The 23,502-nt window shown below is 50.6% G+C and overlaps 5 protein-coding genes across 11 annotated transcripts in view; 2 read left to right on the top strand and 3 right to left on the bottom strand.

Moving 5' to 3' along the window:
* Positions 1–12: 12 nt before the first annotated feature.
* LOC120893719 lies at positions 13–1,317 on the top strand. The gene is made up of 2 exons (XM_040295771.1): positions 13–251; positions 318–1,317. The coding sequence occupies exons 1-2, from the start codon at positions 129–131 to the stop codon at positions 1,206–1,208; spliced, it is 1,014 nt and encodes a 337-aa protein (XP_040151705.1). The 5' UTR covers positions 13–128; the 3' UTR covers positions 1,209–1,317.
* Positions 1,318–1,415: 98 nt separating this feature from the next.
* LOC120898193 (NF-X1-type zinc finger protein NFXL1) lies at positions 1,416–4,670 on the top strand. Its single transcript, XM_040303685.1, has 5 exons — positions 1,416–2,038; positions 2,149–2,601; positions 2,667–3,325; positions 3,409–4,162; positions 4,226–4,670. Exons 1-5 carry the CDS (start codon positions 1,532–1,534, stop codon positions 4,637–4,639), a joined length of 2,787 nt encoding a protein of 928 aa, XP_040159619.1. The 5' UTR covers positions 1,416–1,531; the 3' UTR covers positions 4,640–4,670.
* Positions 4,671–4,746: 76 nt separating this feature from the next.
* On the bottom strand, positions 4,747–6,562 carry LOC120898194. Its single transcript, XM_040303686.1, has 5 exons — positions 6,337–6,562; positions 5,983–6,268; positions 5,384–5,906; positions 5,040–5,303; positions 4,747–4,976 (listed from the first exon to the last, which is right to left on the bottom strand). Exons 1-5 carry the CDS (start codon positions 6,403–6,405, stop codon positions 4,817–4,819), a joined length of 1,302 nt encoding a protein of 433 aa, XP_040159620.1. The 5' UTR covers positions 6,406–6,562; the 3' UTR covers positions 4,747–4,816.
* Positions 6,563–6,638: 76 nt separating this feature from the next.
* Positions 6,639–8,507, bottom strand: LOC120898195 (solute carrier family 66 member 3). The gene is made up of 5 exons (XM_040303687.1): positions 8,215–8,507; positions 7,962–8,041; positions 7,433–7,891; positions 7,237–7,357; positions 6,639–7,154 (listed from the first exon to the last, which is right to left on the bottom strand). The coding sequence occupies exons 3-5, from the start codon at positions 7,820–7,822 to the stop codon at positions 7,027–7,029; spliced, it is 639 nt and encodes a 212-aa protein (XP_040159621.1). The 5' UTR covers positions 7,823–7,891; positions 7,962–8,041; positions 8,215–8,507; the 3' UTR covers positions 6,639–7,026.
* Positions 8,508–9,705: 1,198 nt separating this feature from the next.
* Positions 9,706–23,502, bottom strand: part of LOC120898191 (F-box/WD repeat-containing protein 7) — a 31,618-nt gene continuing 17,821 nt past the window's right edge. For all 7 annotated transcript variants that reach the window (XM_040303679.1, XM_040303677.1, XM_040303682.1 and 4 more), the window contains 8 exons: positions 13,686–17,156; positions 13,501–13,614; positions 12,896–13,414; positions 12,623–12,804; positions 12,314–12,539; positions 12,033–12,243; positions 11,792–11,963; positions 9,706–11,691 (listed from right to left, as the gene is read on the bottom strand). In XM_040303679.1, coding sequence (XP_040159613.1) covers positions 11,580–11,691; positions 11,792–11,963; positions 12,033–12,243; positions 12,314–12,539; positions 12,623–12,804; positions 12,896–13,414; positions 13,501–13,614; positions 13,686–17,087 — 4,938 coding nt within the window. In that variant the 5' untranslated portion in view covers positions 17,088–17,156 and the 3' untranslated portion in view covers positions 9,706–11,579. The remainder of the gene's footprint in view (positions 11,692–11,791; positions 11,964–12,032; positions 12,244–12,313; positions 12,540–12,622; positions 12,805–12,895; positions 13,415–13,500; positions 13,615–13,685; positions 17,157–23,502) is intronic.

The following is a 23,502-nucleotide window of genomic DNA, read 5'->3' as shown; positions in this document are numbered from 1 at the left end:
ACGACGCAACCGCCAAAACATCCAAACGAACGAAACAACGCAGCAGCGTACTAATTTCGTCGTCCCACAAAACAATACGTTCGCTGCCGATTACAACGTTTGGGATTGTAATTTACCATCAAAACAGAATGGGTGCGTTAAACAGCAAAGTTTCCCCATCGGTGGAAAGCATCAAGCAACAGGAAAGTGGTACCCAGCAGGATCCTCGCTCGCCTACACTGCACATCAACAGAAGCCCCATCAGTCAGGAGGTTTGTATTGCAGTTTCATTTTATTTTGCTTCAACAATAGCTAACGATATCAATTTACTCTTCCAGCAAGCCGGAGTTTCGCGCAGCTCGATTACCAAAGTAAAGGATCTAACGCCAGCGCTTACGGAACTGTCCGATCATACGCTCCGCACGCCGTACAGTCATCTGCTGCCGAAGCGCTTCCAGTCCATCATAGATCCCCGCTCGCCCAGCACGTTTAACCGAACGCCGATCGTACTGGACCCGGACACGGGCGCAGACTGCAGCTTGACCAACGTCGTGTCGTCGCTCGAGTACGAGGAGCTACACAGCGGCCCGGAAGAGGACATGCAGGATGCGTCGTTCAAAGATTGTGACCCGCCACTGCCGGAGATATGCAATCTTCAGATCGAATACGACGAGTCGGTACCGTTCGTGGAAGTTGCGGTCGACGAAAAAGAAGTAACGATATTCGAGGACGCCGAGGTTGCACCCTTCGCAGGTAGCGATCCCCGCTCGCCGTGTATTGCCGTTGCCCGCACACCCATGGTGCTGGTGAAGGAAGAGGAAGAGGAAGAAGCTGTGCCGGAGCCGAACAATCAGCAGCAGGTAGCAAATCTGGCAGCGCTTCCAACCGACCTGAAAGCGGCGGTCGAAAGGCAGGAACGTACCCCAAAGCAGGAAATACAGGACAGTGAGAATCGGGGCGAGCAAACGCCGAAGAAGGGCAAGCTTACGCCGAGCGGCGGCAGTATTAAATCGGGCAATCGTACGCCGCTCGGCTGTGTGACCAACATTGGAGCCGTATCGAACAACATCCGCAAGATGGCACTGATTGGCCAGATCAAGCAGAGCATGGTGATGGTGGCCGACGAACAGAAGCTTATTCCGCGCGGTGGAAACACGGGCAGTGCCGAGTTGAGCACGTCGGCCAAACAAACCAACCGTTCGCGCATTCCCAAGCTTCGAATGTCGTAAAATTCCTGACTCGCATTTTCTTTACTATTTTATTTTATATAAGGATTTTTTTTTCGTGTGTTTGTACCGGATTGATAATTAAGTTAAATAAATGAATTAACGAATGAAATAAAAATGGATACAATTCGCGATAGCCGTGCGATTCGCATACTTTTTTCACCGGGAGCGCCCGAGACGTCAGCGCAACCAGTCGTCCTGCCTGCTCCACGTAAAAACATTACAGTAGGCGCCGGCAACAAAAACAGCCAACATTGCTCGCTCGCGCACACACATCGCTCTCGTTGCAGGTAGAAATATACATACGGTAACCTTTCCGTTCAACAATGGCCAGTCGCAACCGTAACCGGGTCGCTCCGAAAGAGCAAAACGCGTGGAACATTCCGGTGCAAACGAAATCCGAATCCGACCGACAGCCGGCGCGAAAACCATCCACTGCAAACGTTTCCAAGGGCGGTGCAGCGGCGGCGGCGGCCACATCGGAACCGGCCGGTATGAGCAGCTCCAAGATTCCGCTACCCTCCAGCATGTTGAAAAAGTCGCAGGAAAAGTTCAACCAGGTACAGCGGCAGCACGCCGAAACGGCCAAGAAGTATGCGGCCGAGTACGTGTCGAGCGAGGAGGAGGAGGAGGGCGAGGACGCGAGCGGACAGGAAGCGAGTGCAGCAGCCTCGAACGATGCGGCCACGCGAAACATTCTCGGGGACGTGCTGAAGAACTACCACGGCGCCGAGGCGGACGTGGGCAAAACGCAGGAGTATTTGCAGCATCTGCTCGAATCGCGCAATGCCGTCTGCCTGATCTGCATCGAGACGGTGAAACGTGCGGACAGGGTAGGTATGCGCGCCCCCGGGGTGCCAAGACGGTGTACGGTGTGATTGTGTAATGTGCACGCTCCAGCACGCTGCGACTGATTTGTGTCGCTCTGTTTCTATTTTTACAGATCTGGTCCTGCGCCGCGTGCTACACGTTCTTTCACCTCATGTGCATCCAGCGATGGGCTAATGATAGCATGTCGATGAAGCGCATCAATCACGAGCAGCAGGAGGGCTACTACAACAACCGGGGGGAGTACATACCGAAGCCGGCGCTCGACGTGCACTGGGACTGCCCGAAGTGTCGCCGGGAGTACGAGCCGGAGGCGATACCGCGCCATTACGAGTGCTTCTGCGGCAAGGAGCGGGAACCGAACGCCCATCCCTGGCTGATTCCGCACTCGTGCGGTGAGCCGTGCGAGAAGCAGCTTAATCCGGCCTGTGGCCATACCTGCCGGCTCCTGTGTCATCCGGGGCCGTGTCCGCCGTGTCCGCAGACGGTGAATGTGTCGTGCCGTTGCGGAAGTTCGCCCGTGAAAACGATCCGCTGTGCGCAGAAATCGTGGACTTGCGCAAGGAAGGTAATTGGTGACGTTAACAGGCGTCCAAAAACCTTTTTTAATGAAGTTTTGCCCTTGTTTTGTAGTGTAAAAGAAAACTAGCCTGTGGGATACACGAGTGCGGTGCCCAGTGTCACGACGCTGGCCAGTGTCCACCGTGCCAGAACCGCAGCAAGCAGCCGTGCCTATGTGGCGCACAGACCAAAGAGGTTAACTGTCACGAATCGCGCTGGCAGTGTGACAGTGTGTGCAATAAACCGTTCCCCTGCGGGTTGCACCACTGTGAGGGCGTGTGTCATGCTGGACCGTGCGGTCCCTGTCCCCTCGGGCTGCCACGCTCGTGTCCGTGCGGCAAGACGGAAACTCGCGCCGCCTCCTGCTCAGAGCGCATCGGCACGTGCGGTGACACGTGCGAGAAGGTGCTTGCTTGCGGACAGCATCTCTGCCCGGAACGGTGCCACCAGGGCGCGTGTGGCAACTGTCTGGAGCTCGTGCCGAAGGTGTGTCGGTGTGGCTCGACCAAGAAACCGATCGTGTGTCACCGGGAAGCGATCTGCGAGGGTCGCTGCAAGCGGACGCGCACCTGCGGCAAACACCAGTGCAATCGGAAGTGTTGCGATGGCCAATGTCCGCCCTGTGATAGGGTGTGCGGGAAGACGCTACCGTGCGGGAAGCACAAGTGCAGCTCGCTCTGCCACCAGGGCCCGTGCTATCCTTGCAATCAGAAATCCACGATCAAGTGTCGGTAAGTGTTAGTGTGAACGCGTTGTTGGGTCGTTTTCCAACAATTAACGATTCTCTTTTAATTCTCCCCTCCTCCTCCTGAAGCTGTGGCGGTACCGTGGCCGAGGTGGCATGCGGTCGGGAAAGGAAAGCGAACGCACCGAAGTGCAAGCTACCGTGCCGGACTGCCTCCAAGTGTCACCATCCGAACACGCACACCTGCCACCCCGGGGACTGTCCGGCGTGCGTGCTGCCCTGCGGCCAGCCGAACGATACGACCAACTGCGAGCATCCGTGCCGGGCCAAGTGTCACGATGCGGTGCAGGTGGTGACGCGGGAGAAAAACTTCAAACCCGTCGGCCCGTGGGACGTGCCGAAGGAGACGGTCGAGGTGAAAACGCTGCCCCATCCGGCCTGCACCGTGAAGGTGCCGGTCATGTGTCTCGGTGGTCACGAAACGGCCGACTGGCCCTGCTCCAGCTCGAAACCATCGTCCTGCGGGCGGCAGTGCGGTCGGTTGCTGAAGTGCGGCGTACATCGCTGCCCGCTCGCCTGCCACAAGGTGACGCACCGGGCCAGCACGACGCAGGATTCGCGCTGTGAGCCATGCTCGGCCGGCTGCACGCTGCCCCGGCCGGAGGGTTGCGTTCACTCGTGCGCGCTGCGCTGCCACAAGCCGCCGTGCGATCCGTGCCTGGTGTCGATCAAGTCACAGTGCTACTGCGGCCTGACGCAGGTGTTTTACAAATGCCACGAGTTTTACCCCACCGGCATGGAGGGGAAGGAACCGGAAGAGTTGGCCGAGCTGGCACGGCGGCGCGAGTCGTTTCTTAGCTGTGGTCAAAAGTGTATTAAAAACGTAAGCAACCCCGATGCAGGTGCCTGGTGGCAAGAATCTAATTCCTTTCTTTTCGCTCCACAGTTCCCTTGTGGGCATCGCTGCACCTCCATCTGCCATCCCGGGCGCTGTCCGAATCCGGAGCAGTGCTCGAAGAAGGTAAAGGTGGCGTGCAAATGTGGCCAGCGAAAGGTGGAGGTAAGCTGCAAGGTGGCGCGTGCCACACCGACGCTCGACTGCGACCAGCAGTGTGAAGCCGTCCGGGCCCAGAAGCAGGAGGAGCAGGAGCGCAAGGAGCGGGAAGCACGGGCAGAGGAAGAGCTGCAGAATCAGCGCGAGCTGGAGGAGTACGAGCGCAAGTTTGGCAAGCGGAAGCACCGCGAACGGAAGCGGCACCAGGTGCAGCAGGAGGAAAAGGGAACGCATTGGGCGGTTTACGTAGCGCCAGTAGTGGCTGTGTTGATAGGTGTAGCATTGTACTTTCTGTTTGTGCAATAAATTATAAGTTTTATTTTTGTTTTTTTCCCCCAATTTTTGTCGCCCAAATCCAGTCAGCTGATACGGCTGATAAAGCAAATATAAAATAAACAAAGCCCACGTTTGTGTTTGCAGTGAAAATGCACCAAATATTTTAAACATGATTTTTTTTTGTTATTATTACATCAGTTAAGAATATTACAAAACCTTCTTATTGTTTCCACCCTTGGCCGATGAAGTTCGCTTGACAAAGTCGTAGATTTTAAACCGCACATCAAAGTCATAGTGAATTGTCCAATGTACGAGCGCGGCGATAAATGTTATAACTGCCATTGCGAACAAAAATTCAGCTCGATTCCTGGAATAAAAGACAATTTAAATAGAAAAGTGCTGTAAAATCGAGGCTAGTGTTTCCACTTACTCGTACGGCGTGCCACAGACCGTGTACCAATAAGCGCCAACGTTCGGTGGCTTCGAAATGCAGTGGAAATCATAATCGGTCCTGCTGAACGTATCGAGACAGAGTGGAGGAGCGTTGGTACCAGTCATATGGTGACAATCGCCAATCGGTTGATGTCTACCGCTCGAAACAGTGTCTTCTGGGCGGAGGACGAATGCGAGCACAAAGTACAGCAGAAAGTGTCCCACTGTGATGACATTCAATGCGTGATCCAGCAGAGATTGACTAAAAACCCACCCGAAAAAAGCATGTAACTTCAACTTTAAATAGGTCGAACGCAAGAACCAGTTCCTTGTCGCACTTACCTTATTGGCATCCGGCGATTGCTTTTACGATCAAACTTCCAGAAAACAGTCGCCACACATAAGAACACACCGATCACGATGATCCGATGGGGAATGCCAAGCACGGTGTGCAGGGGATAGCTGAACGCAAGGAACAGACCCGTTCCAACGGAAAGGGAAACACTGGCAGCCCCAACCATTGCCACTAGCTCCGCTCCGATTGTCCCCACCGCCCAACGACGATCCGTCGGTTGGGAGGTCCCCACTGACCGATCCATCCAGCTGCGCAAGTTGTGAAATAGATAGGAAAAGGCGAAGCTGGCCACGGCAAAGAACAGCAACAGCGTCCACGGGGCGGAGTAGACGCGCTCGCTCAGCAGCTGCTCGGTGTCGTGCAGCGTCCAGTGGAGAAATTTAATGCTAACCATGTCGAAGGGCAAATCGGCCAGCACTACCAACAGCCCGGCGGCGATATGTTCCGACCAGCGACACTTGAGCTGCAGCTTCGAAGCAGCCCAAAACGCTTGATAGTAGAAAAAGGGATCTGGTAGAAAGAAGTAGAAATACAATTAAAGTATGTACTTCATGGAGTATGGACTTCCGATCCGGCCATTACTTACAGACGAAAAATACGAACAACGGTACACGCTGATGAAACAGATCGATCACGGTCGGGCTGAACCAGATCGTTTCACCGTACGGCGAAAAGTACATGGAACCTTCGACCAGCACCCCGGTCAGCGCACTGGCCATCCACAGGAAGGGCCATCTGCCGCCCCGGTGTAAGGCGTGTGCTAGGCTCAGCAATCCACCAACGATGCAGAAAGCTTGACTAACGACGTAGCTTGGTTGCGCGTTGAGCAGTTCCGCCGGATTGCGCACATTCAGCAGCCAGTGTGGGAAATCCTACAGCAAGAAAGGTATGTTACTATGAATTAGAATGTATTTATTATGTTTTTAAACTATGAAATTACCTGCCGGAACTGCTCGTACGTACGTACGGTCGAAAGGGCATCCATGCTGAGTGTTTTTGTGTCCGTCATTCGGCGTTTAAAGATTAAAACACAACTGAGAACGTCAGCGCTCGTTCATTTATCGCTCATGGTGAGGCAGCAGACAGGGGAGGGACTCCGAAATTGGATTATCTTTTGAAGAAATTTGGACTGAGCACACGCACACACACACACGTACCCGTACCATGTAACCTTGCCGATAGCCTTTTTGGGCACAGGGCAGGAGGGAAAAATGATTCAAAGTTGAAAAAAACAACCGTAAAGTAAAGCGATTTAAATAATGTTTTATTAGTTTCTTTGTTCGTTTTTTTTAATTGTTCGTAAATTGCTACACGTAGGTTCAGGTCCGATTGGTAAAATATTTGTTCGGTAAGCTTTTTTGTTTTAATTATAATTAATTAACAAAAGGTTCGACCGCTCAAATCGGGTCATATGTGCAAAAGAGAATGCACAACTCGATTTTGTAGCAGGATGTTTTGTGTCACTTCTACTTAAAAGTGCATTAAAGTTTAAGCGTAATGGGTGGTGGTGGTTGGTTGGTTGGTTGGTGTTGTTAATTGAGTAAAAGAAAGCGGACAAGCGCTCTCAAGGCAATGCACGCGGCGCGAAGAGAGTATTGGGATGCGTGGTCGTGCGCCGATGGTAGGAGCGTTAGTCCTTCTTTGGTTTTTTGTAGTACCACGCGGCCAGCAGCACCGAGCTGCTGAGCACGGTCGAGATGCCAAAGTTGGCGAGCAGCATTTTATCGCCCGAATCCAACATGATCGTGTAGATGCGAGCTGCAGAAATGAGAAAAGGAGGAATTAAACATGTTAGTGTTAGCTTGGGAGGGCATCAAACGACGAGGGTGCGACATCCTACTTGAGTTCGTGAACGCCGATATGCCCCACGTGATCAGGCTGACCGATTGGGAGTCCTTCGAGCGGAGGATGGCGATCAGCTGCATTACCTTGCTCGTCGCCCCGACCGGTGTGGTAAATGGCTGGTAAACGGAAAAGGAGGAAGACGCAATTAGTCGGGTTTTAGAGACAGAAGCAAATTGTATCCACTTGCTTACCACCAGCATCATGAGCAGCGAGGAAGGTATGATGGCGGTAGCGAAGCCAACAAACACCGCCACATAGACGGCAGCCCACTGGTAGGCGCGCTTGCCGAGCAGCGACTCATACTGCAGCACGTAGTAGATGAGCACGTACTCCTGCACCAGCAGTATCGGGTACTCCAGGTAGGAAAGGAAGGCGTACCCGTTCGTGTAGTTGTACAGCATCGTGACGGTGTAGCTGCACAGCTCCATTAGCAGCCCATTCACGCTCAGCCCCTTGGCGGATTGCAGCTGACGGACGGTTTGTATCTGCGGCACCTTCGACACCAGGCAGGACGCGATGGTGACGATCGACAGCACGTCCGCTATCACGTACAGGATGCCACTCTCGTCCAGCAGGCCCATTGTGGTCGTCAATTGTGTCGATCGGTTCAAAGACGCTCAGTAAGGTAGGCTGACACGCTGCTAATGCGCCTGCAGATGATGATGATTTGCACCGATGAAGTATCGTCGCGTAACTGGCTGTTTGCACACCTTCCTTTACCTCACACCGATGCCATCGTTTGCGCTACCGAGCGAGGAGGTTCGAAAATTCAGCTATTATTATGGGGTGTAGTAGCACACCTAAAAATAGAGGGGAAAATTTCAGTACTGATTGTTGTGCTGCGGCGGCGATAGAACACGCCGGGCGTACACAGAAAAGGAAGCTGTGGCACACAGAGGACCGTAATAATCAGAGGTAAAAATTGGCCCGTTGCATTTGCTGTGTCCCCTTTACCCTTTGATCGCATACACACCTTGATGATTGGTACTAATTTTGTCCGGGGCGATGATTTTAAATCTCCCGGTCGGACGCGGAAAGCGCACCGGAACACTGCCTGCCGCAACACAACTGCTGCTTTGCGCCACCGTTCGGGCGTATACGTATACGCACGACGCGTTCGCGGGTTGACACGCGTAATTATTGACTGGTCGACATTTTTAGCGATAAGCCAAACGAGTGACGACGCTAACTGAGAGAAGAAGAGAAAAAACACAACCTCATAACAGGGAGGAGGAACCCATCATAGACAGCTGTTCTCGGGGTCGGGCGTTTGGTGCAGAGCGCGCTGCTGCTCACCAATACTTGTGCTGCCGCAAATACGAGCAACGCATTTGTTTACATACAAACGCTGCAGCTATTCTTTTGACAGCTATTCGACAGCTGTTAGTGTGCGTGTGAGCACGCATGCAAGCATGCGCAAGCATTAGAACGAAATGCAGCCGGTCGAGCACGGTAGCGCAATGCACTGTTCTAAAGGGGGAAATAATGCTCCCGGTGCATTTCGGCATACAAAGAGGATCACACATCAGTCATCATGAAGCTAATCATTTAATAAAAAAAACAAATCACACACATTTTGTTTACATTTTTAGCTAATGGGTTTTGTTGTGTGTTGCGTGTTATTGAATTTATTCTTTACCGTTTTGCTCTGAGTTTTTTGTTTGTTTGTTTGTTGTTGATGTTGTTGCGCGGCTTGGAATACGTGTTTCGGTTTTAGGCTACGCAGCAAACTAAAGCACATTCTCGCCCTAATCTTTCCTAAAATCCGAGCCCTCTCGATCTCCCGCTCTCTCTCTCTCTCTTCTTCTTCTCTTGGGTAAAAACAGAATAAAAAAAGTAAAACAAAACACATAAAGAACAGAAAAAAATTCCCTTTGACACTACTAACGCACTACAGAAACCAGTTATTGGTTGAAAGACAGGTATATCCCTCCTCTTCTCCTTTTCTTTTCCTTCTTTCCGAGGTTTCTCACAATTGAACTAAAATTTTACATTTAAAACACATTTCATTAAATAGAAACACACAGGAAAAAAAAAAGATACACAGGAAAACATTCAAATCTGATAACCAAAAATTAATAGACAATAGAACAAACAGTGGAATAACATTTAGGAGAACAGTCGTTCTATAACCCCCTGGCAGTCCTGTCGGTTGTAAACAGTGAGATAGAGAGAGAGAGAGGGGACGAGAACGAGAGCGAGAGAGGGAGAGAGAATGAAAACATAACTAGTATCATGTGTCCATCTGCGAGCGTGCTTCCGTGCTTCCGCACTTTCTAAATTTCTCTCCCTCTCTCCCTCCCTCTACTTCTCTTTGTTGCATTTCCACCCATCCAATCCGTCGGCGGGAAAGGGTGTCGGTGCGGGGCGCGGCGGGGGACTCCTAACTTGTTTGTTTCGGTTATAATATATCGCTCTATCTGACCACGTGTCCTTATGCACTAGAATTAATGTTTCCGTTCCCTTCGTTCTTCCATTACATCCCCGCTAATTCCACGTGTTTCCCCCCTTTGCCTGGGAGTGTGGTATATATTCGTGTGTGTGTGTGTAGCGACAGTGCAGTTTGGAGTGCCTTTTGCACTTCTTCTCCCTTAATACCTTCCTCCTACTCTTCCTTCTTGCCATTTTTTTCAACCCGACCCCGAATCCTTTCGCTATTATTATTATTATTAATATTATCATATTGCCTTTAACAAACACGCTCACAAAATGGGGGGGAGTAAGAGGCGGGCCTTCTTTAAACCTGTTTTTTGTTTGTTTTTGTTGTTGACTACACTACAAACTAACGTTACGTAAAAATAAAGCATTATCCACGAATTGTTGTTGTTTTTGTTTTGCTATCATGAGTGTTGTGTAATTCCCGTTTTTTTGTTTTTTTTTTCTTCGTTAATTTCTTCATCCCGCTCGGGGGTACTTTGTTTGTGTTGTGTTTGGTGTGTAAATTCTCCCTACCAGCAGTCCCTTACGGTGGATCAACTAACCAGCCACGATAGGCGCCGCGTTGGGAGGAGGATGGAGAAAGGATGTTCGTGACGAGCCTATAGTTAAAAAAACCGTGAAACCGTAGCGCAGCAACAGCCCCGGGGGCTTGTCGTCGTACGGTTGGGTTGTGCGCAAGCGAGCACCAGTGCATATTGGCGGGGTTTTGTGAGAAATTCTACCACGGTTTAAAGCAATCTGTTTTCACCGTAAAGGAAACAACAGTAAGCAAAAGGAAGACACAATAATAACGAGAGAATTTTTTCTTCCTAAAATGGAAAAAAAAACATTAACACCGGGGGAGGCCGTACCTTTCCGGGTAACAAACAAGCGCACCGTTACTTTGCGATGAAACATACACAGAAACAGAAATGCAAAAACAAACAGATAATATACAAAAAAAGCGTTTAACAAACAGTAACAATCATGACCTGTAGAGTTGCTACGGAACCCTCCAGAGGACAAACGAAACAAAACAGCAGTCTTTAAAGAGCGGGCACAGCGGGTGTACCCACCCACCCAAAACACACGATAAAGAGTGAGAATAAAAACATCGAGGAGATTTAAGTATGCACACACTAAAAATCGTTTATAAAAGCTAATTGTCTCCAAACAGGATAATAGTACGAATTGGTGGATAAACGCATTGCTTTGAGAAGCGAACACGTGGTAAAACGGTTATCTCACCCTTTCCAAATTGCACTGACACACCGCACAAGCGTGCGCTTGGCGTGTGTATGTTTTCATCAACGAAACGTTCCACTTTTTGTGCTCATTTCAATTGGTCGTGCCCCGTGTTTTCAACACTTTACATGTGATGAAACAAATTGCACTTCTAAACAGCGGCAACGGCACGGTTGCAATCAATACGCTACAATACACAATTGTTAAACCATACCCGCAAAGAGCGGTCTCTGCAGAATCCTACACTACCATCCTACACCACTCTCCGCTCAGCCACTACTAACGGGTCGGTTTTTGATCCACTTATCGCTTAATCTCACACGGAAGAGAGAGATCGAATGCCTACTTGCCTATCCTTCGACAATTCACTGTGTCGGAACCACCCACCCGGAGGGGCTGGGCGGGACTGTGAATTCGGTTTTTTTTCTCTTAAATACGTTATACTACTACTTCGCCACGGGTGAAGGAGGGTTGTTATGTAAACGGGGAGAGAGGATGTCTAAGGGGACTAAGACTGAGTACATTTTGCGTGTGAAGGGAACGGTTTGAAACTGAGTAAAAAGAGCCTAAGCTAAGCAGCGGGGAGGGGGGGGGGATAGCAGCGACAGACACGGCAGCTCCGTGGTGTGGTGGTGGTGGCGGGGGCGGTGTAGAGTGTAGGAGTCATCTTAAAAATTATGAGCATTTTAAGCAGGCACCTTCTACATCGAAATCGAGTACCATCAGTTTGGTTTCCTCCGTGCCATTGCGCGAGCCAACGGCACAGATCAGCTTCGTATCATTTGCGCTAAAAAAGGAAAAGAAAGAGAACAAAAAATCGTTTTAATAATAATTAAAACATTTCGAGAAATAATTCCCCTTTTTTTTAGAAAGTTTCTAATGCTTACCGAATACGCCAAACGACTCCACCGGAACCGCCCGATTCTAGTAGCACTAGATTGCGGATAAATTCACCAGTCTTTACATCCCACAGCTTCACCGTACCATCGTCGGAGCTGGTAATGACGAAGCGCGAGTTAAACTGCAGGCAGGTGACAGCAGATTGATGCTTGTTGGGTCCTGGTAATTAACAGAAACAAAATTAGCATTCTCATTTCGACAGAGACGACGCAGTGCACCATATTTTACCTGACAAAGTCTGCAGACACTGGCCGGTAATGATGTCCCAAACCTTCACGGTCGAGTCAGCATTACCCGACACGAGAATGTTCTGCCGCAGCTCCATGCCCGACGTGAGGCTCTGGTGTCCCATCAGCGCATGCTTGCACGAGCCAGTTTCGGCGTCCCAAACGCGTATCGAAGTATCCAGCGAGCCGGAAACGACGTGGATGCCGTCAAACTGTGAAGAATAGCGAGAGAAAAGCATTAGTATTGGAAAAGCAATATCACAACCGGTAGCTGGTGCTTACCTGCAGCGAGTAGACACGATTGGTGTGTCCCTGCAGCGTGTGCAGACATTCCTGGCGCTCGGGGTTCCACACCTTCACCATGTAGTCGTACGCACCGGACACGATCAGCTTGCCGTCGTACTGCACGCAGCGTACAGCGGCCAGATGGCCCACCAGCATGTGCAAACAGGTGCCCAAATTGACATCCCACACGCGCAGCGTGGCATCTCGCGACCCGCTGACGACTCTGTTTGAAAGAATAAATAAAGAAACATTGATTAGATTACTCGACGTTCTTCCGGTTCTACCCAAAACTGCTGCCACACTCACTTGTTGCCGTGCAAATGCATACAGCGCACAGTCGACGTGTGTCCGTGGAGTATGTGCATGCACTGTCCTGTGTCAGCCTTCCACACGCGCAGCGTACGATCGGTACTGCCGGAGATGATGATATTTCCCGACATTTGCGATGACCAAACACCTCCCGTATGGCCTGTGAGCGTTCGAAGGCACTGTGATGGGGGAAAAATGGAAAAAACGAATAAATATGCGCCCAAACACTCCTTCCACTTATGCTTTCCTCCCCCCGGGCTGCCCTCTTACCTTCCCCGTGATGGCGGACCAAACTTTGAGCGTGTTGTCGTCGGACCCGGACACGATGCGGTTGCCGCAGAATTGAAGGCACGTGATGACGTGATCGTCGTGACCCTTCAGCACCTTCGCCGTCCGGATGGGGCGCGAGCGCCAGTTCATCTCGATGATGTGCTGGCGCATGTAGGCCGCCTTCCACGGCGACGATATCGGCGGCATGTTGCCGGTGCGGCCCCGCTTCGGCCGATCGGTCGACGGTTCGATGCCGATGCCGCTCTCCTTGCACTTTTCCTTCCACAGCAGATTGTCGTCGGCCAGGAAGCGCCAGCTGCGGCAGGTTTGAGCGGCCCGCAGCAGATCCTTCGGCTCCAGGTAGGACAGCACCTGTAGCGCCAGCTCCTTGGGCAGCAGCGAGATGAAGTCGCGCTGGAACTGGGGCTCGATCACCTTCATCATGTGCCGCACCTGCGTCGGTTCGCAGTGTTCGATCAAACGGTCGACGGCTAGCAGTCGCTCCACGTGCGTCCATCGCTAAATAGGAAGAGTAGAACAGATGGGCGCGAAATTAAGCACGATGCAAGGGGCCTGCGCTAAGAAGAAGCAGCGGAAACACTTACCTGGAACTGCATCAACCATTCACAGAGCTCAGGAGGAGGATTATCTTTGGTCGGTATTATGGTTCTTGGTGTCTTGCGCTCTCCCAGTGTGGATGACGTTGGCGTTGTTGCAATCTGTGGAGGTGACAGCAAACCGCATATGAAATTTACGCACCAGGCATGGTTGAATATGTATTTCTACTTACATTCATTGGACTTCGCAGGGAAGATCGGGGCGTTGTGGCTACAACGCCACTGGACAACGGTGTGGTAGTAACAGCAGAAGCTGACGTCGTCGTCGTCGATGTCGTCGTAGCTGATGTTCCAGCTGCTCCGGCCGCTCCCGGCGATGCACTTCCCGCAGCAGTAGAGGAAGCGGTCGCGGAGGCGCTCGACCCATCGAGTGCGAGCCGTTTGCGGCTGCTGTAGTTTAGCGATTCCGCCGACGGACTGCCCGCCTCCCCGTACAGTATCGTCCGGTTCTCCGTCAGCTTGCGCTTCCGATGGAGCCGTGGCGTCTGCGCATCGTGCAGCAGATCGTCCGATATCGTGTCGAGGTGCGTGTAGCTCGACAGGTCCACATCGCGGGACGGCAGCTCATCTTCGCTGCTCGCGAAACCATCCTCGTCGGTGTAATCCCGACAGGTGCACACCTCCTCATCCGTGCCCTCCTCACAGTCGGCCCAGTCCTCCTCGTCGATCTCGGGCTCGCTCGGTTCGGGCGAGTTGGACGTGTTGGTGCTGGCGTCGCGCTGCTGATGATACGAAGCCACCACCACTTCCGGCCCGGCACTAGCGACCACTGCCGATCCGGCCGGCGCAGTTCCGCCGCCACCGCTGTTCGTCGCGCGGGACGTAGAGGAGGAGGAGGAGCCGATGGACGCGTCGACCGACCCGTCGCCGCCGGCTCCACTGGCCCGCTGATGCTGGTGGTGGTGATGATGCAACTGTCGGCGATGGTGATGTTGCGAGTGCTGAGATTGATGTCCCGTGCCGCTGGCCCGGCCACCCTTCGACGCACTGTCGTGCTCATCCGGCTGACCACTGTCCGCCCTGCCATTGCTGGAGGTGGACGGAAGCAACGAGAGCTGTTTGCTGCCGTCTGGCAGAGACATTCGCGCGTCGTCCTTCGGGAAAGCGCAGCTGAAGGAAAGTTTGCCACCCTCGTCCTGTTTCCGTCCCGAGCAGCTGGAAGGTTGCGACGATGACGCACGCATTGCGCGAGTGCTTTCCGGCTCGTGCTCGTCCTCCTGATCTGCCTCCCCGTCACACAGCGGTTTACCGTCATTGTGCGCGGCGGCAGTGAGGGTGGACTCGCCGTGTGCGGATGAAACGGACGAGCTGGCCGAATGGGAAGCGGTCGGTGGCAGTGCCGCGGAGGAGCAAATGCTCATCGTCACGTCCTCGGCGTGCTGGGCCGTCGCCGTCTGCGAAGGTGAGGGCGAGGAGGAGGACGAGTACGACGCCGTCGAGGAGGTGGAGGAGCAACAGGGATCGTCGTGATGCGTATGGGTGTGCTCCTCCTCTTCCTCTTTCGTGTGCACGTCCACCGCCGTGATTGCGGTTTCCTCCACCTCCGTACCGTGCACACCGAACAGTGACCGGCCAGACGATACACTGTCGTTGGAGTTGGCGTTCAGGAAGGCTTCGGCAATCTCGGCGGCCGGTTTGCATTCCTCTGGCAGGGCTGGTGTTGCAGCTGCTGCATCGGTGACCATTGCCGGAGCGGTTTCATCGTCGTCGCCAGTGCCGGTTCCGACACCGGCCGCCGATGCCGCTGAGTACAGCGAGTAGCTCGACGAGGAGCACGAGGAGGAAGCGGAGGAGGTGGCAAATGAGGACGCGATGGGTGACGTGGAGCTGGATCCGGTACTGGTGGCAACGGCATCCTGCTGCTGCTGGTGCTGGTCACTCTTTTTATCGTTGCAATTAGCTAGACTAGCGGAGAGGTTCCTCGTAAGCTTATTAACTGCGAACTTGGTTGTACTATTGTTCTCGGTTTCCCTACTATTATAACTACTACTAAAGCTATCGCTACCGGTGCTGCTGCTGTTGCTGCTGTTGAGCGCTTTGCCAGCCTGGTGGTGGTGATGATGGTGATGATGTTGCGGATGATTATGATGATGATGGTGAGGATCATGCTTGTGCTGATATCGGCTGCTCGTCGGCGTAGTCGTATGCTGCGCGGACGTGGGGGCAGCAGCCGCTTCGACAGCAGGGAGGAGTTCGTTGGTGGAGACCGCGCTGGTTGCGGTGAGTCCCGCGCTCGGTCCATCAGTCAACGAGGGTTGCTGCTCCGCGGGCCGACGCTCGTTCGACGGGGGACGGGCGTTTGTATTATTTAAAAATTCTAAATTCAGTCTATCGCCAGATATCAGTGATCTGTTTCTTATCAAAAAGCCGCCCTCCTGCTCGAAATCGCGTCGTTCGATCGCGTCCATCGATTGCACATCGTCCAGTAGAAGCTCCTCGTCTTCATCGACGGCAGCGGCGGCCGCATCGTTCTGCTGATGCTGCTGCCCTTCCTGCTCCAGTGGGTCGTCGTCTTCGATCGTGTTTTCAGCCGCACGCAAAACGGATGCCTTCGGTTGCTGCAGCAGCGCGTCACGGCACGCCGGCAACAGCGGGTCGGCGGCATCCACCTTCGATCCGGACGCATGCAAACTGGATCGACGATTCTGCTCGCACACCACTCCCTCCTCCTTCTCCGTCGGCTCCTCTTCCTTGCGCTTGCCGCAGCAGGTGATGCTGAGATTTTTTATTTCGCTCAGGCTTGCCTGCGCCTCGCTATCCACCATTGCGGTCGGCCGATCGGTCCCGCACCGGTCGCCGTTCGATTTCGTCTCCTCGTCGTCGACATCGTCCTCCTCCTCGTCGTCGTTGTCGTCGTCCGCGGAGAAGAACTCATCGCTGAGGCGCTTTGGTTTCACCGCCGCTAGCTTGTCGCTGATGATCGCCAGCTTACCGACGACACTAATCCTACCACTTTCGCTCATCATGCCGTCGGTAGTGCCCTGCCGCCTCATCGCGTCGCTCCCGCCAACATCATCATCCTCATCGCCGTTCAGTTCCGCGCGCTCTAGTGCGGGCGTTTCGAGCAGGATGGGACACTCCAGCGGCTGCCGCTCGGGTTCATGTCGCAAGCTGCCATCGATATCGTCGCTCCCATTGCTATCCATGCGCAGCAGCTGGTGATGATGCTGTTGCCTGCGCTCCACCGCTCGATCTTCCTCGCAGCCGGCGGAGGCGAACAGCCAGTACGGCTTCTTCGCGCCACCATCTTTGCCACCGGCATCTCCTGCCAGCGACAGTGGTGTCACACCACTGGTGGAACGATGATCACACGTTGTCCTTGGTGTGCTGCTTCCATCGTTGCTACTGCCACCGTCTTCCTCCACCGTGTGGAGTAGTGCGCTACCCCGTCCCTCGTCCTCGTGGTGATGCGTTGTCGCACCGGTTGTAGCGGCGCACGTGGGCGATTTGATACAACTTAGCGGACTGGCTGGATGGCTAGAAGCGGCGGCGGCGGCTGCGGCAAGGGTAGTTGTGACGGGTTGCTCTTGTTGCTGCTTGCTGGCTTCAATGCTGACGGTACATTGTTCTGCCATTCTTCGACACGGCGACAAAGACGACGTATCGCGTTTGCATGCACTGTGTGGTGGTTGGCGTACTATGAGCTGAGAGAACAAAGGGAACAAGAAAAAAAGAGGGTTTATTAGAGGGTTAGTTGCGGAAAGAAACAACACACAATGCGGGTTGGAATTTGCAGTCGGTATTTCATTAATTCATATTATTGAAACTATGTACGCGTTTTGTAAAACACCGCTGGGTTCGGTAAGTGTCTGTTAGAGATGGTTCGACATAGGGAGTTCGTCCTTGTCTTTGCGAACATTAAAAATAAATCATAATTTATGACAACAACTACATTATAACAAGGCGAGAAACGTGTCTAGTTGGAAAAGGAGGTCAAGCAATGTGTTAGCTGTGCCACAATTCCAAGCAGAAGCCTACACGTATACCAGCAATAATGCACTAGTAGAAGAGCACGGTCAGAAGCTGTACAATTGCATGTTGATATTAAAGGATGGCTTAGTCCATTGCTATGCCCCATTTCCTTTCCCAAACTAACATCAGGTCCTCATCAGGAGGTTTACATGCATGAACGTGTCTAAAGGTACCCTTCAAATAGTTTTTGCTAGGGCTGGCAAGAGTTGCAAAAGGCTTCTGCGTACACAATTTTTCGGTAGCATCAGCGCATTTGTCCACCAGCACTAGTATGTGCAACATCATCAGCCGCGTGTCATCATCATCAGCGCCTATCAAACCCGTGTGTGCAGCAGGATTCACACGGCAAGAGGTGGGCCGCCCTGAGCGTAGTTGGATGATGATGATGATGCAGCAGTTGCAAAGACAGTTGCTAAAATTAAACTCAAACGACGCAGAACACACACGGCGGATGGCAAACGGCTGATTCGGTTCGTTTTTTGCTGCCTGCCTGCCCGCCCGACCCGATCGCGTGGAGGTCAAAAGAAAGGCGGAAAAAGACTGCACAGTATCACAAGTGTAAGCAAACAGGTTGCTCTGCAGTGGCCGCCGAGACGGGTGGCACATACGCACATGTGGAAGGGAAAAACATGTTCAAAAACTAACAAAAAACAAAAAACAATATGCACACACGAAAAAAACAAAAGGGCAACACACTATCGCACAAATACAAACACTGACTCACGCGCGGCGGTTTGCTAGTATGTCTGCGTCGCATACATGGCGGCGGCGATGGGCGACGACGTCATCAGCAACGGCGGCGCGGTTGCAAGACCCGACACGACCACGTTGTTTTTGGTGGCGACGTGCCGTGTATCACACACGCATCTTTTGCCCTAGCCAATAATGCGGGGCTAAATGCGTAGTTAGCAAACGCAAATCATAAAAGCAGTGCGCCAAAGGTCGTTATGATCTCGTGACGAATATGGTAAGCCTTCGGTGTCGCGGTTTATTAAGTGGGATTTTTTTCATAATCGCTTCATCCACAATTTAGCCCCAGCATGTGTGTTGTTGTGGCCGATGGTTTAGTGTTACTGGTTTAGCTGTTCGATGGTTAGCACAATAAAATGCGCAAACGGCGTGCGCCATATGAGAAGCGTTCGCTTCACCATTTACCCAAGTATCAATCAAAATGATCATATTTTATGATCTTGCAGGACATGTGAATGGTGATTGTGCACAGTAAATTTGCACTCGAGAGCTTTAAGCGGGACAAGCAACATACACAAAAAAAACAGATCAAATAAGTAGCGATTTCTTTCTTTAATGTCGTTCATAATCATCTCTCAAGGAGAGCAACGATGAAAAGGACTTTTTATGTTTGCCGTACTGCGTGCGCTGCTGATTATCAGCAAGAAAAACGAGTTTTAAATTCTTGTGAGACATGCGGTGGCCTGTTTTTTGTTCGAAATAAAACCACAATCGCTGCCGTTTGGTGCTGCTGGGTGATGTTTTTTCTTGTGTTTTTTTCCTTTCAAGTCAAACCAACACAACACTATTGATTCAGCACAACAACACAAACAGCATTTTTTTTTACATCATTTCTCAAGGGAAGCCCAAAAATGCAACCACAACAACCGCAAACAAGTCTCGTATGTCGCCGTATAAGCAATAAACAAAAACGAACGGGATGAAGAACAACCGATCGGATCCAATTCGTTTCTAATGTCAAACGAATGGGGAAGGAGGGGGGGGAAGGATGGGGGACAATATATCGATGGCCGATCTGTCTAGACAGCGTAAACTAATACACACGATGATCAAACACCGAATCAAAGGTTGATGAGTTATGAGCGATAAAGGCCCTGCCAGCAACCACACATTCCTCGGGTTGTGTCCATTTTTTGTTTCAAGTTTGGCTTCAAACATTGGTGGTTTTCTTAAGACTATATTTTGTCGATAAATGTTCATTTTTTTAAAGGCTGTTGAAAGGACCAGCGAGAGTCTGTGTAAGAGAGATTGTACGTGTATATCAAGTTCGCTCTCGAATTTAATTATTAATACCAACACAACAAAAATCCTGTAATATTTAGTGTGGAAAAGCAATGTCTCTTCTACCCACTGCACCGACAGCATCCGACTGTTAACGTTAAATTTAGCTTTTGATTTATATTACCGCAGAAAAGTTATTGAAAGATAAACTGAGGTAGTTCATTTTAACCTCCAGGCCATACAGAAGACTTGGTGGGGCCTTTGCATGTGTGTGCATCATCATACGGGCGTATCAAAATTTGCATGGCAAACCGGAAAATAAGCCAAAATGCAAAAACCCGACTTGTCTCAGGGCAGCACCAGCCTCGGGGACAGACAGCAACAGCAGCAGGTAAAAGGTAAAAGCTGTAATTATCCTGGCAAATGCGTATCAACAACGCACACCACACCGGTCAAGGGGGTAATGATAGCGATGCGTGTGCATTGATGACCCACCATACAAGCAAGCAATTGGGGAGGGATCGCTCGTAAAGTTAAGGTGTAACAACGTGCGTTTTCACCATTCTGCATCCACCCGCCGGTCCAGTCCAGATCTCCAGTCCAGTCCAGAAAAAATGCGCAACAGCAATGGGACGTTTTACAGGGCGCGCGCGCTTGAGGTTATCATCTTTGGTTCGCGCAAAAAGGATATGCAAGCAAGGTGGCGATGCAAAAGAAAGAAAAAACAGTATGCGGAAAGTTTTCTTTTTTGTTTGTTGGTCTGGTGAAATGTCGCAGCTGATTGTAGTGCGGCGGGGGGATATAGGAATAAAAGGGATAGAACATACATACGGCACTGCTTTTCGCTAAAAACCAACGAAACCGGATGGCAAACAGCAGCAGCAGCAACCCTACCGACAGCTGCAGAAACATCCCGGCACGCACAGCTGATGATATGTGTTTGTGTGGATGCTGTGTTTATTCCCGCCGCAAGAGATGGAAAGAGCGAACAGGAAAAAGAACGGAAAAAGGCGAACAAATCGTTCACCACATTGCACCGGATGTGAAGAGACCGCACCATCATCATAGCCAACCAACCACGCTCATGCCCTTCCTTTCTTTCCCTTCTTTCACCTGTTCGAAATTTCTTTATTCCTTAAATTTGCGAACCTTTACACACATGCATACACCTACCTACCTACACCCCTGTGTGCAACGGGGTTTCGGGAGGACAAAACAACAAAAAATCCCCCGGAGATGACCAATGAAAGCCGGAGCCTGGGTTCAACATGTGTAAAGGAATTTCTTTTGGATAGGTCTCTTCTTTTTTTCGTTCCGACCATATCCACACACTTTTCCATTGCAAATGAGCGACTTCCTCTTGGTGAAGAAAGGAGAAAAAAAGTGGAAAATTTGCAACCACGTCTCCCGCGGCTACGTCTGAGCCGAGGATAATAGGTGTAGAGCACATCCCATGGCCACGAAGAGCAAACCTTTTCTTCTCGTCCTCTGATTCGAACAGGAACTGCTCTGTAGTGCATGGAAAAAACACGGGCGCTCCTTGCAGGATTTAGTCCCTTATGTTTCCGTGTGCTTTTGTTTTAAAAAGCTTCTTTTTTTTTGGTATCGACCAGCAGGCAGGTTAGCTAGCGAGCGCATCAGAGTGTTCTCGTTCGTGTGGCCGGCCAGGTGCACATATAGGCCAGGATACACAAAGAAACCAAACAAAAAAAAAAGGCGGACGACGGCATCATTTGGTTCGCACATGATTTACGACGAAGAGAATAGGGGAATCGTACTAGTCGTTTGTGTTTTTCTTTCTTTATTTTCGCCATGGACTCGGCGTGGTTGGCGCATGGATTTTTCCTCCATAATCGCCGTTCGGGATTGCAACTGCCACCATGAACGCGTTTCCAGATTGCACCGAATATGTCGGAACAAGGGTCATTGGCTTATGTAAATGTAGACACACACACACACACACACACACACACACACAGAGAATCCTCTTCTCGACCGCGGTGCCGCCACCAGGCCAGGCAGGCAGCATAAGCAGCACCTGTTTTTCTTTTTTTTTTACCGCAGCACGAAACATAATCGAAGCCAATGAATGTTGTTTTTTATCTGCCGGTCAGTCGATTTAAGTGCTGCAGAAGAGTGTAACAAACACAAACACACACACACACACAACCATCTGTCGTGGTATGAAGGAACTGTAAGATCCAGCGGAGGAAGACGGCACAGAAAGAGAGACAGGAGTGGGTGGGATAAGGCACGAGGGACTCGCACCCCGGCCAAAGTGGATCATCATCATCATCGGTTTAATTTTTGTTCGCCTTCCAGTGTGTGAATGTTGCTGCGCGCCTGTGTGTGAGGAGTGTATTAAAAAGCTGTTAGGCGCGCGGTATGCCTTTTTAGAATTTCCATTCCCCCCGAGCAGGAGAGCTCAGGCGCTATTTCAGTGGCAACAACAACAACGACACACATACACAATGGAGGGAACGAAACAAAAAAGAAACTCAAAATCACACACAGGTGTAGGAAAACTGCATGAACACAAATACAGAAGGAAAAGCGGCTTTCTTTTTACTGCGCTTATCATGCAAATGCGGATAATCGGCTTAGGACGTGGGTAATACGCATGTATTGGGCGGCGTCGTGCGCTTTAACCGTCTTATAGACCCACTTTTCTCTTCGTAGGATTGAAATAGAAATTGTATGGTCTTTCCCTTCTCTCTTTGGCGATTGGCAGAGAATCCAGAAGAACTACGCGATTATAGCGGCGTTGAAAGATATCACTAAATCTTGTAGTATTGAAGTATGACAATAAGGCGTGGTAATAAATTCTACTTAAATATGTGGAGTGCGGAATATATGAATAAGTAATGCATTTTCATTACATTCGTTAACATACCATTGAAGAAAAAGGATCAATATTGTGAGAAGCCTACAGAAAATATTAAGAAATCTGTTACAGAATATTTTGTTGTATTTTTTACAAACATTTAATTCATATCCAATTTTCATTTTAGAGGTTTCTTCAATCGGCTCAACACTTCGTAGCCCTCATCTTCAATCCAATGCCATCTTTGAATGTTGTGCACTCACAATCACGTTGTTGATGCAAGCTTCACGTGTCACAGATCATCTGGATAGCAATTGAAGTAGATGAAATGAACTTTACGGGTTTGAGAAGAAGGCTTACAACGCTCAACTCAATTCATCATTAAAGCGTTAGGCATTTAGCATTAAATTCAAACATATTTACGTGGAAATAGTTAGCCCTGGTCGTATGGCTGGCCAAAAATTAACCTCCATGGCGTCAATTGCTGCAGAAGTTAATCAGCATAAGCCAATGGGTTCACGTTGGCCCACAGGGCATAATCGTGCGATATCAAATCCCATGATTTTGGGGCTCCCAATGGACTCACAATTAACTTGACGCTCATATTGTTCACCGTAACGTGAGCTCTGCGCTCGTTTCTAAAGAAATAAGGTCCGATAATGGCATCAACGCGTAAATCGCACCAAAAGGTGCATATTTTTGGCGATTGAATGGAGTCTCTAGGGCATGCGGTGGATTGGCATTATTCCCTCAGGGGCAATTTTGCTTATGGAATCAGCTGCCAACTGCTGTAAAGCCAAATCAGTGGCTCAAGTGACGCATATGGTGGTTTCGTGGCTTCAATTTCCCTACCAGCTGGACCTTACGCTGAGGCCGCTAACCTTTCACACTTTCGCATACTGGATTGATATGCTCTCTTCAGAACACGCAGTGTGTTGAAGGCGCGAGGAGTTTATCAACTTTAATCCATCGAAAATTTGTTTCAGTTGTGCAAATTGTAGATGGAGTTTTAAAGGGAATTTTGGCAATTTTGAAGCATTGTTGCAGGAAGAAATTGCTGGTTATTATGTTCTATACTATACAACACAACAGCATAATAAAGCAAATTTAACCAAAATGTTTGTCAAAAATTGCTTTCAACCCTAGAAATCTTGAAAATTGGCTCCAAAAATGGTTCGATGATGGTTTTTATAAAACGTTAGAGGAATAAAAACAAATCGTTT

The sequence above is a fragment of the Anopheles arabiensis genome, chromosome 2, assembly GCF_016920715.1.
Source record: "Anopheles arabiensis isolate DONGOLA chromosome 2, AaraD3, whole genome shotgun sequence".
Lineage (NCBI taxonomy): Eukaryota > Metazoa > Arthropoda > Insecta > Diptera > Culicidae > Anopheles > Anopheles arabiensis.
Note: the sequence above shows the minus strand (reverse complement) of the source record. Positions and strands in the feature narration are given on the sequence as shown.